Source organism: Grampus griseus (genome assembly GCF_964374135.1).
Source record: "Grampus griseus genome assembly, chromosome: X".
NCBI lineage: Eukaryota > Metazoa > Chordata > Mammalia > Artiodactyla > Delphinidae > Grampus > Grampus griseus.
In genome coordinates, this window is record NC_138999.1 from 12,363,379 (window position 1) to 12,379,039 (window position 15,661).

The 15,661-nt window shown below is 41.5% G+C and overlaps 1 protein-coding gene across 2 annotated transcripts in view; it reads right to left on the bottom strand.

The window, feature by feature from the left end:
• Positions 1 to 442: 442 nt before the first annotated feature.
• Positions 443 to 15,661, bottom strand: part of VEGFD (vascular endothelial growth factor D) — a 36,501-nt gene continuing 21,282 nt past the window's right edge. Inside the window, exons 3-8 of one of the 2 annotated variants that reach the window (XM_082681309.1) lie at positions 12,353 to 12,543; positions 9,386 to 9,415; positions 8,830 to 8,978; positions 7,570 to 7,670; positions 1,610 to 1,805; positions 443 to 1,031 (exon numbers count right to left, since the gene is read on the bottom strand). In XM_082681309.1, coding sequence (XP_082537435.1) covers positions 905 to 1,031; positions 1,610 to 1,805; positions 7,570 to 7,670; positions 8,830 to 8,978; positions 9,386 to 9,415; positions 12,353 to 12,543 — 794 coding nt within the window. In that variant the 3' untranslated portion in view covers positions 443 to 904. The remainder of the gene's footprint in view (positions 1,032 to 1,609; positions 1,806 to 7,569; positions 7,671 to 8,829; positions 8,979 to 9,385; positions 9,416 to 12,352; positions 12,544 to 15,661) is intronic. The other variant, XM_082681310.1, reaches the window with a different exon arrangement.

Consider the following 15,661-nt stretch of genomic DNA (forward strand, 5'->3'; position numbering starts at 1 on the left):
AAAGAGAGATGAATCATGAGGCCCTGAGAACTGAGATGTGAATGAGACTGATAGTTGAATAAGCGCAGAAACGTGGAGCTGGAGGTGGCCGGAAGAAATATACAGCCGCAAAGATGTCAGGGGCACCAGTGGGCTCTCCTCCATCAAGTCAAGTTCAACTGGGGGTCAAGTCAAGGTCAACTGAATCTCAAAGGAAAGACTGATGTCCAGCTGATTTGGGGGTCACATTTATTTAACCTCGTTTAGAACCTTAAACCTTCTGAGACCTATTCTTTCAGTTTCCCAAAAGTGGAGTCTAGTTTTCTTGTGTTCATGTCTCTCCCACACCTCGCACTTCTGAATTCCTTTCTCTCTGTAAAATATTTTTTTATTTAGCATAAAATTTAGAGCGGTAGCATATTCAATAACACGAAATTCTCTGGCTTGAATGATGTGTTTATTTTCTTTAAATACACTTAAATATGAAACAACAGACAGTAGTTTGGTAAACTCAAAACTACAAGCTGGACAGTAATCAGGTAATCAGTGCTGATCATACAAATCAAAATCGGCATAAGAAAGAATCAGAATAATTCACAAGAGAGTTGCAATTAGCAAAGGACTCGAAGACTATGCGAACTGCCTCATCTGCTCTGAGTAATTAATCACATGGTACCTGTCATTCCACGATGATCAAACCTTTTTCACTCTCCATTCCTTGGTGTGCAGAGCACCTTCAGTTAGAAGACATCTGTCAGAGAGCCAGGGGATCCTCAGCTGGTGTTTAATGGAAGGTCCATCTGGATTCACCATAGTACTATGTAACGCGGATTTTTTTTCTAACACCTGGAACAGTGACAGCAACTTGGCAAAGCAGCATGCTGTTTAAAACGACAGGGATGGGGAACTGGGGATCAAGGCTGAATCAAGGATTTTCTCGATCGTGGAGCCCATGGGCGGCCCTTCTCTCCTTTGGAAAGCGGCAATGCTTTGGACATGCTGGTTTTCCATTTGCACAGGTTCTCATGTGAAAGGGGCATCTGTCCTCACAGCTGTTACAGAAGAAAATAAACATGAGAATTCAGAATCAAGGACTAAATTCCAACGAAAAACTCTGATCTGATTTGATTACGTTTTCAAAGTAAATTTTCCAGATACATATTTGAAATGTCAATATAAAATCCTGATGGTTACCCCACATGGTTTCAAAATCTATTAAAGCACAATTGCTAACTTCTAAGCGTTCTATTCATCAGTAAAGTTCTTGCTATATAAATCCAGTGACATCCCCTTCCTCAAAGAAAAAAAGCAAACATATGTGGATATATATTGAGAGAGACTGAGCTAAAGAGTCAGCTGATCTGAAATAATAATTGTTGAAATTTCATCAACTTTACTTTTTGCTTAAGATCCATAAGCCAACAACAGTAGGCAGGATTTTCTGGATTTCACAGTCAATCATCACTCTATATACTTATTCCGTAGTTGCCAAACCTCTGTTTTACTATCAAAAAGGGGGCTTGGCACTGAACAGTAAAATTGGCTTAATAAGGAATCCCACCAAATCTAAATGGTATTTACATTAAATGTCAACAGGCCAAATTTAGGCAAAAGTGCAAAAGTCATTCACCTGCAGGTATCTGGGTGAAATATCTTGTGCTTCTGGCAGCAGCTCTCCAGAGTTTCTCTGCACTCAATGCAACTGCAGTTTTCTGGGTGCTGGATGAGATCTCTGGGACATGGCGTTTTACAGACACACTCACAACGATCTTCATCAAACTTCATGTGTGGACCGCAGAGAGCCAGCTCCTGGAGATGAGCGTGATCTAAACGGAAAAAGTGTTGGTCAAAAAATACACCTCACACCTTCCAGGCTATGGGTAGAAACAGTGATGTATTTCCCCACCGCAGATCATAATACTAATATAAAGGATACAGCAGTGACAATGAACTTTGATTCCACAGACATCTGTCGGAAAACATGATCAGCTGAGAGAGGAGGGTCTGAGAGGTTTTTGACACACTTAGCTGACCGATATTTCTTCTAGAAAATATACAAAACAACTGGATAACTACTACTCCATATCCAATTCTGATCATCGAGTTGAAATTCATTGCAAAAAACAGAGGAGACAGAAACTTTGGAAGAACTTGACAATGTCACCTTGGCATTCTTGAAAGGCTCGGAGGAAAGTTAAGTGTTGAGTTTCTTCCCCAAACCTGCTTCTCTCCCAGTGTGCCTCACTTAGTGAATGGTACCATCACTCTTGACTCACCCGCCATGTTGAATCTAATTACCATGTCCACCCAGTTCTGCCTCCCTGAATTTATTCTTTTGCATCATCACTGCCACTGCCTCAATTAAGTCAGTACCTTGTACTTTTTGTGCAGATGGCACTCATTCACTTCACCACAAGTTTTACCCTTTCAATCCATTCTCCACAATATCAAATGCAAATCTAATCATGTCACTCTACTGCTTTATCTTTTTTAAATTTATTTATTTTTGGCTGTGTTGGGTCTTTCGTTGCTGCACGCGGGCTTTCTCTAGTTGCTGTGAGCGGGGGCTACTCTTCGTTGTGGTGGGCGGGCTTCTCATTGTGGTGGCTTCTCTTGCTGCGGAGCATGGGCTCTAGGCATGAGGGCTCAGTAGTTGTGGCTCGTGGGCTCTAAAGCGCAGGCTCAGTAGTTGTGGCGCACGGGCTTAGCTGCTCCGCGTCATGTAGGATCTTCCCGGACCAGGAATCAAACCCGTGTCCCCTGCACTGGCAGGCGGATTCTTAAGCACTGCGCCACCAGGGAAGTCCCTGCTCTACTGCTTTAACTACCTTAAAAGGTTCTCTCTTCCCCAATAAGAGTCAATTTCCCCACCAAGACATAAGAGACCCTCCATGAGCTGGACCCCATTAACCTCCCAGACTCATCTTCTGTCTCTCTCTCACGTATCCTATGTTCCGCCATACCAAACTATAGTACTTTCAGTTCTCGTGATATGTCAGGGTCTCTCAACCCCATGCTTTTCGCCTTGTCGTTCCCTTTGCTAGTCATCCTTTCCCCCGATACCTTTCCCAACTTCAAATTTAGTTAAGTGCCCTACCCTGTGCATATTTCCATTCTGTCCTTTCTGGTACTGCTTACATTTGTCTGTTTATTTCTCTGTTTCCTCTGTTAATGAAAAACTCCTAAAGGTTATAGGGATCAGGTCTCATCGTTCTGGCATAAAATAGGCACTTGAAAAACATTTGTTGAGTTTATTTGTTGTAATAAAAGGGTCCTGAAGCAGGCCGATATATGGAGATTCTGAAGAATCCCATCTAGCATTCCAAGACATTGGGTTAAGGCATATGGTCTTGCCAATATCTGGCCATTAATGATATATCAAAATGGCAGTCTCATGTCATCCAATCTCATAGTCTTAACTGCTCTGTGACTGATGATCTTTGAGGGCTCCTGTGGAATGCGTATTGAAAGGCTAGATCTGAATTGTGTGAAGAGGAAGAAGGTAATCTTTGTAAGCCATACGCAGATGCCAGATGTCACTTTGGGGCAAGACGAGACTAGACAGAAGCTCCTAAAAGATTTGCATGATCACTAGGTGGCAGTAGAGATTCACTTAGAACACTTCAGGCTGTCCCAACTCCATTCTTAGAGCCGTGGTTTAGGGAAACACAGTCTACCGAGTATTTGCCGAACTTCAGCAAGGTAGCTGGCAGTGGCTGACCTCGATCCTTACAGATAAGTTGGAAGTGACAGAGAATGGATGTAGGAGAGCTGAGTGAAGCGGTAACTAGCTAAGGGTGATACCCCATGTATTGTGTATCAATTTCAATCCTAGGGAAGTTGATGATGGGGTACCAACGTGTTAGGTCCTCAGCCTGGTTCCATTTATCATTTTAAATCAATAAACTGATGGAATTTGTCAAAGTAAATTCTTGAATTTGTGGGTATCTTGAAGAATTTAAAATCCAGGATCAGGACTCCCTAATTTTTTTTCTTTTTTTGGTATTGTTAGTTTTCTTGTTTGTTTGTTTTTTAAAACAGTTTAGAGCAATGGCCTGAATCTAACAAGATGAAATTAAATTGGACTTGGATTCACTAACTCACATATGCTCATCCAGGGAAGAGAAGTTATTACAGAAAAGGCAGCTGGCTTAATAGCCACGTGTGTGGAAAGAAAAAGTATTTAGTGAACAGTAAGCTCAATATATATCATCAGTTTGATGAAGCCACTGGAGAAGTGACCATGAACTTGGCCCACATTAACTGAGTTGCAAGAGATGAAAATGAGAAGTGATCAGAAGTGATCCAGGCTACCCCATGCCTCTCACTTCCATCACTGCCACAACTTCCTAAAAGGTCCCCTTCCTCCTCGCCTGCCCCAGGCCAACCCATCCTCTTGTACACTGTCACTCGGTTGATTTTGTTAAAATTCTAACTGGTGCTGTCACTGTCCACTTAAACCAGTTGAGTGGTTTCCTTTTGCGTTTAGCATCACGTCCAAGCTCTGGGACACGCTTTACAAGGGTCCCCTGTGAACCTCTCCAGCTTCCTCTCTCACATCTACCCAGCCCCCTCCTGTAACGTCCCCACCATGCTGACTGTCTTCCAGCAGCCTGACGCGCTGCGGTCTTTCACTTCCAGCCCTGAGCGCTCATTTTTCCCTGGCTCAGAGCACTCCTCTTTCTCCACTACTCTTCCCGGCCTCAACACACATGGGCGCCGGCTAAGTCCCTCCCCAGGAATTACCTTCAGCAGAAAGAAGCTGCCTCACCCAAGGTTATATCCCCTCTCTGAGGCAGCCCATATCCAGTGACGAGTCCATAGGACCCAGCCCCTTTGCCTCAATTTGAGGCATCCCCCCACGGGCTGTCCCAGTTTCAGCTCCCCACAGGCTTGGCTAATGCCTCTCAGCAACTGCAACACGGTTCAACTTCTCCCTCTGCCCAGTGCTGCCCCCGACCCTTCACCTTTGAAAGCAGTCCTGCATGTAAACCTCCGAAGTACAAATCTCTCTCCCAGGAGCTGTGTACCAGGAAAAGCTTGATTAGAACAGCCTTTACGTTCTATGTATACAGCTTTCCACGATAACTTTCTTTCTAAAAAAATTTTTATTGGAGAATAGTTGATTTACAATGTTGTGTTAGTTTCAGGTGTACAGCAAAGTGAATCAGTTATACATACACCTATATCTACTCTTTTTTAGATTCTTTTTCCATATAGGTCATTACAGAGTATTGAGTAGAGTTCCCTGTGCTGTACAGTAGGTCCTTATCAGTTATCTATTTTATGTATAATACTGTGTATATGCCAATCCCAATCTCCCAATTTATCCCTCCCCCCCTTCCTCCTTGGTAACCGTAAGTTCGTTTTCTACATCTGTGACTCTATTTCTGTTTTGTAAATAAGTTCATTTGTGCCATTTTTTGGATTCCGCACAATAACTGTCTAACACATTTAAAAATGGGTCACATGGAGAAAGAATCAGATTGGTTTTACATGGTTCTATAGGGTAAAGCTGAACTAACAAGTTGATGCTCTAGAGCTGGGCTGTCCAACATGCTGGCTACGGGCCAGAATGAGCATGAAATGGCCAGTGTGAATTGAGACGTGCTCTAAGTGTAAAATACACACTGGATTTCAAAGACTCAGCACAAAGAATGAAGGGTATATCCTTGATAAATTTTATATTGCCTGCATGTTGAAATGAGAGTATTTTTTATATATTAGGTTAAGTAAAACATTAACATTAATTTCATCTGTTTCTTTTAACCTTTTTAATGTGAGTACTATAAAATGTAAGTTGCATATGTGACTCTCACTGTAATTCCACTGGACAGCACTCTTCTAGACAGAGAGAGAGACAGATTCAGGTTCAGTATAGTTTATTAGCAACAAGAGTGTGCCCAGCGTAACTGAGCTGCCTCAGTGGGTTTGTCAAGTTTCCCCATGACTGATGCATCTTCTAGCAGGGGATGGCTGAAGACTTGGTGGGAAGGATGTACATGGCATTCAAGATTGGCATGGGCATTTACAGAGTTACTGTATGACCCAGCAATCCCACTCCTGGGCATATATCCAGAAAAGACAAAAACTCTAATTTGCAAAGGTACATGCACCCCAATGTTAGCATTACTTACAATAGCCAAGACATGGAAGCAACCTAAATGTCCATCAACAGAGGAACGGATAAAGAAGATGTGGCACATGTATACAATGGAATACTACTCAGTCATAAAAGAGAATGAAATAATGCCATCTGCAGCAACATGGATGGACCCAGAGATTATCATACTCAGTGAAGTAAGTCAGAGAAAGACAAATATCATGATATCACTTATATGTGTAATCTAAAAAAATGATACAAATGAACTTATTTACAAAACAGAAACAGACTCACAGACATAGAAAACAAACTTATGGTTACCAAAAGGAAAGGGGTGAGAGGATAAATTAGGAGTTTCGGATTAACATAAACACACTACTATATATAAAATAGATAAACAACAAGGACTTACTGTATAGCACAGGGAACTATATTCAATAACTTATAATGGAAAATAATCTGAAAAAGAATATATATATAAAACTGAACCACTTTGCTCTATACCTGAAACATTGTAAGTCAACTATACTTCAATTTTTAAAAAAGATCTGCATGGGCATTTAAACTACATGAACTTTAAGATTCCCTCAAACCCTGGGCTGAGCTTTCATGAAAACACTTGGAAGCTGAGAGACTGAAGCACAGGGAGTAGCTTGTTATTTACAGTTTCTAGGACAGATTCCTTAGAGCTTAATCCTTACTAATCTTGCTTGTAGATCATAGTTGGAAACAAGCAAGGTTCAAATTGCATGATCCCTTACTATCTTTACAGTGGAATCACGTCAAGTTCTCTCAGAAGTCAATAAAAAGTGGATTCACTTTCAGCCAGATGTTCGTAATCAAAAATCAGAGCATTGTGAGTTATGTGCAGTGACGAGAGCCTAGCTCATCTGGTTCCCAACTCCCCTGAGCCCAACAGCTGTGTTTTGCTTTACTTTGCCCTCGTTTCAGAAGAATTCTTCTCTTATTCCCCATTTTTTTCAAATTATTGGCATGTTTTCCCATGACACAGTTGAAAGAAACCAACACGTCCAAAATGACCTTACATTCCTGTAGGACTTTTTATATAAATAACTTAGTAAAACGTGGTTGACTCGTGTTTCATTCTGAAGTGGCTTTCATTAAAGTTTATCATCCCCTTTCAAATTCAATGTTTTGGGATGCTCTAATCATTTGGGTCTTTAAGATTAAAAAGCAGAATGATGCATTGGTAGACTTACTATATAATTATAGCACAGAGGTCTCTGGAATCTCACTGCTTCTATCACTCTTAGCTGTGTGTCTAGAAAGTTACTAGACATTTTGGTGTGTCCATTTTGTAATTGTAAAAAAAAAAAAGGGATACTAATCATACATTAGGATTATTGGGAGGATTAAATGAGTTGATACATATAAAAGGCTTACAAGAGCGCTTGGTCAGTAAATACTAGCTGCTATTGTTGTTATTATTATTATTACTATTATCATTTCACCACTGCTATGATTACCTTCCATTCCGGCGAGTGGATTCTCCTCCTGTAAAACACATTTACATTTGTTGCTGTCCCAGAGCATGTCAATAGGACAGAGTTTCTTGGAATGGGAACAGCTAGGAGGAGAAAACAATAAATCAGATTTTAAAGCTTTCGAGAGCAGTCATACCTTTGGAACATTTTCTAAGAAACGTTGAATACATTTCTGAGTGGAGAACAGTGAAGATTTTTAAGGAGCTTAATTCATATTGATGAACAGCATGTTATTAGATAGTAATTCTGTAATTACAAATATTCTCTGTGGAAACGTTTGGAAACCAAACTGTAATTTTGGAAAGGTATAATCTTTTTAAGAGGATTGGTGTTAAAAACTATGTAAATTAGCTGTCAACAGAGCTTATTTACCCCAAGTGAACAGTGTTCTAACATAGCTCCTGAGCATTATGTCTGTAACACGGAGATAAGAACATTGGCCAGGACAGCAGGAAAATCTTGAGGATAAATGTTCCTTTATTACGAGCTTTCTTTTCTACTTGGCACTCACACAGTGCGTTTACTCCTTTACTTGTGCAAGATCTAAGTATCCAACTTAATTACTCTGTATTTTTATTCAAGAGTTGTGATTTGCCCTTTGTTTCTCTGTAGTAAATTCTTTTCCCCCAAATCAATGATTCTTACCTTTGATTTCAGAACACTTGAGGGTGTCATAATTTGTCTCATAAAGAATCACAAAATACTCACAAAATGTCTAGTCAAATTAAATTTAAGTCATTTTTCATTTAAAATAATATTTCCCATTTGGTCAACTTAAGAGGAAGGCTTAAAAAACTACCAGAATCAGATGCACACCGTTGTGCCGCTCCCCAGTGACTCCAGGAGCCTACTTTCCCCCTCCTAACTTCAGGACTTAAAGATGTAAACAGCCTGAAATGGGTTTTATCTAATGCTTGTTCTGGAATGAGGGAACAGATGCCAAATCTGAGTCTGGAGTAGAGTTTTACAGCTGCATCAAACTAGGCATATTAAGAACAAACGTGCCCACAGCTTGACATGCTGAGATCAAAACCACTGAACTTTCTGATCCTACTGCAATATACATGTAACACCTCATAAAAAATCTACTTGCCAAACAGTTATTACCCGTAGATCTGGGTTAGAACCTAAAAGACAAAGAGCTTGAAGAGAGAGCGATGACTCTGTAATTAATGAACTATGCTCCACACACAGCTTTAGCCAAGGCAAGAACAAGCATAAAGAAGTGTAAGAAATGCTTACCGATCTTCTTCGGGGATCTGGACGGATCTTCTAATAATCGAGTACGGATGGCGGGGAGCTGTTGGCAAGCACTTACAACCTGTATGGTTGGCAACTTTAACAGGCACTAATTCAGGTACTGATGTCAAAGGTACTGATATCTCAAAGAGCTAGAGCAGAGAAAGAGAACTATAATACATATTTTAAAAAATAAGAATAATTTCTACAGTCTGCATTTTTGCCTTTGTCCCTTACGGTAATGACTTTAGCAAAGTCGTCCATTAAGAATACACTACCAAACGTAAAACTGATAGCTAGTGGGAAGCAGCCGCATAGCACAGGGAGATCAGCTCGGTGCTTTGTGACCACCTAGAGGGGTGGGATAGGGAGGGTGGGAGGGAGGGAGACGCAAGAGGGAAGAGATATGGGAACATATGTATAACTGATTCACTTTGTTATAAAGCAGAAACTAACACACCACTATAAAGCAATTATACTCCAATAAAGATGTTAAAAAAAAGAATAGAGCTAATATGCAAACTATTATATATAGGATGGATAAACAACAAGGTCTTACTGTACAGCACAGGGAACTATATTCAATGACCTGTAATAAACCATAATGGAAAAGGATATGAAGAAGAATATATATGTGTATAACTGAGTCGCTTTGCTGTACAACCGAAATCAACACAACATTGTAAATCAGCTATACTTCAATAAAATTAAAAAAAAAACACAACTAATAAGGCTAAGGGCTGGCATGAAGGAAAGAATTCTGGGCTGGGTGTCAGAAGACCAGGGCCTTAACCAACTTTATCAAGTATTTAAGTTCTGTCAAATCTCTTAAATTTTTGGTGTCCCTAGAACGCTTGTAAAATGGTAACCTTGTAAAATGTCCCCTGCTCCTGCTTTAAGTCTGAGTGTGAATTGTAAGGATTAAATGAAATTATAGCTATGAAGTTTCTTTGCAACCATGGTGAACAGATTACTGTTCAAAACTATTTACTTATCTCTTCCCATGCCATCTCCATTGGAGGAATACAGTTTTCTGTTCCTTGACTTTGGACTTGGCCATGTGACTTGCTTTGGTTGACAGGACATTAGCAGACATGACACAAGCACAGACTTGAACTGTGCGTGCATGCATCTGCTCTAGCCATGTGAAGAGCATGAGCTGGCAGGCTTGCTGGTCTAAGGGATACGAGACACAGGGACCAGACCGGGACTCAACCTGCAGCTTGCCACCAAGCCCAACTGAGCCCACTCTAAACTAAAGGAATCTCAGATATACAAACGAGAAAAAGCCATCGTTGTTTGAAGCCACTAAGTTTTAGGGTGTTTATTATGCAGCATTATATAGTAATAACTGACTGATACAAGACCATCATGCCCAAACAATGAGAGGTAACATGAATATCATTCCATGTTTCTATATGCTAGCCCCTGTTGTAAACACTTTTATATTAATTCATTTACCTTTGTAACAACATAATAGGGAGGGTTTTTTAAATTACCCCCCTCCAACTCTACAGGGGAAGAAACAGATGTACAGAGAGGTTATATAACTTGCCTAAGGCCATATAACTATTGATCGGAAGAGTGGGGATTTGAACCCAGGCAGTCTACTCTAGAGCTAGAGGGGATATTCTTAAGAATATGCCTTATTACTTTTTGCAATGAAATTGCTGTGACCAGAGGAAGCAAGATGGGATCTCCATAAGTAAAATTTACTTGCTGAGAATATCAGTTACTTTGTTTCTAGAGGCTCTCTGATGTATGGATGCATTTCAACTTGATTTGAATGCTCTGTCCATTCAATCAGCATTCCATGTAGTCCTTACTACATAGAGTCTTCATTTTATTCACTTAGTTTCTAAGATGTATTTCACTGAACAGTCCATAACTTTGGGATGAGAGGTAGTTTTTCTTTAAAAGAAAAACCACTATTACAATGTTCAAATATGCATATTTGGAAAGAAAAACTGCTGTACATTTACACTTAAGCACATTCTTTAAAACCACTCATTTGTTGAGGACAGCAGTCAAAATACTCAATTATCCACTGTTAAGTGGAAGCGATCCATTAAAGTTGTGTTTAGCCTGACCTTTTTATACGTAATGGCACGTCCATGAGTCTAAGTAAGCGGGTGTTTTTAAGAGTGTTTATTTTGCATGAACTTCATCTTCTTGCGAAATTTTTCAGCTATACTCTAGGGTATAACACGGTCATGAACTAAAGTCTCTTATGTTAACGTTATGCAAGCTTTGTTTCCACTCACAGTTGATGCTTAGCCATACTTATGTCATTTTTTCCCCTGACTGTCAAACAGCAGAGGTCAGAATTTTTACAAGTTCCAAGATTCTCTAAAAGAATTTAGAAAAAGAAACTCTTCAGTTTAAGGGATATTTTAAGTAGGGGGGAAAATTAAGGATAAGTTAACCTAGTATCAAACAAATCAGGATTCCATTCTTTCCATCCAGTTAAGATAATTACCTAACATGGGTATATTCGGTGCATGGCTAATTTTATTGTGCTACCTCTTTTCACGATCATGAGGCTAGATTGTAGAGGCAAATGTGACAATTAAATGAATATACCAATGTGCGTGAGGAATTTGCGACACAGAACCAAAAGGAATGTAGTTTGACTTACAGCTTTTTAATGTTTTGCTAAGTTTGTTATTACTGCTCTTCTATGCCACGTTTATTACATTTCCCAACAATATGGTAGCGACAGAATCAAAAACTTATCTACTGAGCAAAAGGAATTTTATAAGATGGAGAGGGAAGAATTATTTCTTTCATGGGAACTGGAGGATTATTTTCAAAGGTCTTTTGTGCTAGGTATTTTCCATTTGCGCCTCCGGAGACGCCATCCTCTTTCCTTCCTTCCCCACTGGGCTGTATCCCAGGATGCTGACCTCCATGGAATGCATCCATAGGCCCTCTTGCCCCCCACCCGCTTGCCGGGCTAAGGGCTGGCAGGGGCTGCCCCTCCTCCAGCCAGTCCTGCAGCCCGCTTCTCCATTTCCTCTCTCGGTTCCCATAACCGCTCCATCCTCTTGCCTCTTCAGTCTAAGGGTGGGAACAGCTCTCCCTTTCTGCCAGCTCTGGGTACTTCACCAGCCCTTTCTCCTTCCCCCACCCTTCACTGAACTCTTCTCAATCACTCCATTTGAACAACACGGAACCTAATGAATACACAAGTCAGTGTGGCTATCTTCGTTCCTTTAAACGTCTGTTCTGGTAACTTCTATATGATTTTCTGATCCTTGACATTACAGCATCAGAGAGACAGCAACTGACAAGGGTCCAGGCTTTGGAGTCACCTGGATTTGAATCCCAGCTCTGCCACAAGCTATCTCTTTGAGCCCCCATTTCCTCATCTATAAAGGAAGATGATAAGCTACCCATTTAGCTTATCCCAGGGTTCAATGAGATGACATACATAAAGCACTGAGACAGCGCTTGGCAATCAGCTGAGCTGTAGCTGTGGACACTATCAGCGTCAGGGCTCCGGGGAGGGCTGATGTCCTCATACCTGTTTGGAAACGTACGAGGTGCTGCTGTTGACACAGACGAGGCTCTCTTCATTGCAGCAGCCGCCACACCGGAACACGTTCACGCAGGGGGGCTTGAAGAACGTGTCAGTGCTTCTCCCCAGCTCGCCGGCCACCTCCACGCACGTCTCTCGAGGGCTGCACTGCGTCCTTTGCCATTCCTCATCTATAACTGCGGAGAGGCAGCTCGTTGGGCCAGTGGAACAAAGGGCCCTGACATGCCCACGTGTGCCAGGGTTACACTCAACACCATCATTCTCACACGTGCAGCGCTTGGTGATTTCACCAGACGGGTGTTTGGGGTCAGTCCTTTAACCAAGGATTGTCTGCAGAAAATTTACAACCAAAATCTACGTTCCTTCCCATTTATACGATCCCTTCGTAGACTCTAATTCTACCTTCCGTTGGTGATGAACACCATGTTCTGGATATGACTACACTGGGTACATCTGGAGAAGCCTGCTAATAAGGAAGTACATAGAGGCACATAAAGCAATGACATGTAAGCATTATTTATTAAGCAATTTACAGGACACAGCTGGATGGCATTTCTGCTCCTTGAAGCCAGGTGTGGGCAGGTTTTAGCACCATTAAGAAATACGTTTCGGGAATTCCCTGGCGGTCCAGTGGTTAGGGCTCCATGCTTTCACTGCCGAGGGTGTGGGTTCAATCCCTGGTCGGGGAACATAAGATCCCACAAGCCGTGCAGTGCAGCCAAAAAAATAAAAAATAAAATTAAAAAAAAGAAATACCTTTCTATTGGTTGCTTAACTAACTATATACGGCAAACACATGAATGAAAAGTTAAGTGGGGGCTTCCCTGGTGGCACAGTGATGAGTCCGCCTGCCGATGCAGGGGACATGGGTTCGTGCCCCGGTCCGGGAAGATCCCACATGCCACAGAGCGGCTGGGCCCGTGAGCCACGGCCGCCGAGCCTGCGCATCCGGAGCCTTGCTCTGCAACGGGAGAGGCCACAACAGTGAGATGCCCGTGTACTGCAAAAAAAAAAAAAAAAACTTAAGTGGAGCTAATCTTTCCTCAAGTCAGAGTGTTCTTATTTGCAAATGCCCGATACTGATGTTTCTATCAAATGATGAAATAAACTGGTTCATTTTTTTTTAAAATAAATTTATTTATTTATTTATTTCTGGCTGCGTTGGGCCTTCATTGCTGCGTGCGGGCTTTCTCTAGTTGCGTTGAGCGGGGACTGCTCTTCGTTGCGGTGCGTGGGCCTCTCACCATGTTGGCCTCTCTTGTTGCGGAGCTCGGGCTCTAGGCACACGGGTTTCAGTAGTTGTGGCACGTGGGCTCAGTAGTTGTGGCTCACGGGCTCTAGAGCGCAGGCTCAGTAGTTGTGGCGCACAGGCTTAGCTGCTCCGCGGCACGTGGGATCCTCCCGGACCAGGGCTCAAACCCGTGTCCCCTGCATTGGCAGGCGGACTCCTAACCACTGCGCCACCAGGGAAGCCCAAGCTGCTTCATTTTGATGAAAGGAGCAATATTCTGGCCATTCTAGCTAATTTGTGGGAAACAGGAAAAAGAAACAAGTCTCGGGGAATCAAAAAAGATTACATACATTCTTGTAAAACATACTCGCCTTTCTCTCAAAGTTTATTTTTTTAAATTAGATTTTGATGCTATGATACTTAATGCTGCATAGCCTTTCTATGGACGTTTTTGGGAAATGATTCAATATTATGATAAAGACAATATTTAAAGACTGTCTTTTAGTTTGCCATGGAATTATAGAGTTGATTATACACTGGGGTGGAGGGGAGTGGTGAAAACCCTTAGTGGTTGGCAGCTTCTCATCTGACCCTCCATCACGCCCACCTCCTGGTGTTCACACCCTGTATAATCCCCTCCTCTGCTTGTGGGCTGGACCTAGTGACCCGAATGTTATGAAGAGAACACAGCAAGAGCGATGGGGTGGCACTGCCACGATTAGGTTAACAAAGACTGATTTCCATCTTGCTGGCAATCACCAACTCTCGCTGGCACTCTTTTGCCTTCTCAGCTTGCAGGCTTGGATGAAGCAAGCCATCATGTTGGAAAGGCCCACATGGCAGGGAACTGAGGGTGGCCTCTACCTAACCGCCAGTGTGGAGCTGGGACCCTCAGTCCAACAGCCTGTCTGGAACTGAATCCTGCCAACAACCTCTGAGTGAACTTGGAGGCACATTCGGCCCCAACTGAACCTTGGGATGCTGCCCGTGACCCAAGATGACACCTGGACTGCAGCCTCCGGAGAGACCCTGAAGGAGAGATACCAGTTGAGGCTATGTCTGCAATTCTGACCCACCGAAACTGTGCGATAAAAAATGTTGTCTGAAGCAGCTAAGTTTTGGGGTAATGTGTTACACAGTGATAGATAAACTCTTCTCCATTTTTACCCCATCTTCAAAAATTTGTAAATGGTCTCTGCCCAGATTCTGAATTCCCATATAAGTGAACGTGTTTCTACCAGAAGGGATAGAGAGAACTTCTATCTGGAGGATACAGATAAAACATTATTGTTGCAGATCTGACGCTAGTCTCTAAATTATTCTCTTAAAACATCTTTTCCACAGCCTTCTTCCTTTTCCACCCATTAATCTCAGATTTCCTCATATGATGCTTTCTTCAATCACTGAAAACACAAAATACGTTTGGCTGGCTGAAAAGCACTGCATATACTATACAATTTACCTAAACTCTGTTTTTTCATCATAAAATCTACTAGTCCAAGAAACCGCTTAAAATGCCTGGTTATGAATATTCATATACAGAGTCTGAAGGTTGTAAACATGGGAGATAAATTACCCAGTTAGGTACTATTTAATTCACTATTATTAATCATAAATCCTTGAAAAAACAAGTACTCAAGTTATAAAAACATTCCTTGCTTAAAATGCTATTTAAATGTTGCTTTCTATTTTCTTTTTTATAAAACTAAGTTTTCAAAGTCAGAACATTGTGTGGAACTATGACCAATGACACCGAGCAAAGGCTTCATATCTCTACTGTCATTACTACTGCCCAGCAGGACTGTTCTTCCTCAGGGAATTACCCTGAAATCCATGAGGGAGAGTTAGAGCAAATTATAATTGGGATACCACACCGATTTAATTATTTGCTGCTTCTAACTTACTAAGTAACTTTAGATGATTCTGCCCCCCCCCCCCCCACGTAACAAGAGACATTTCAGAGTTGGCAAATTCCATATTATTTATGTTTTTTAAAAATATTTTTAAAAACTTTTTATGGTTTCCTTCTTAGAAAATGTCAATTTCAACATGAATGACTTTTT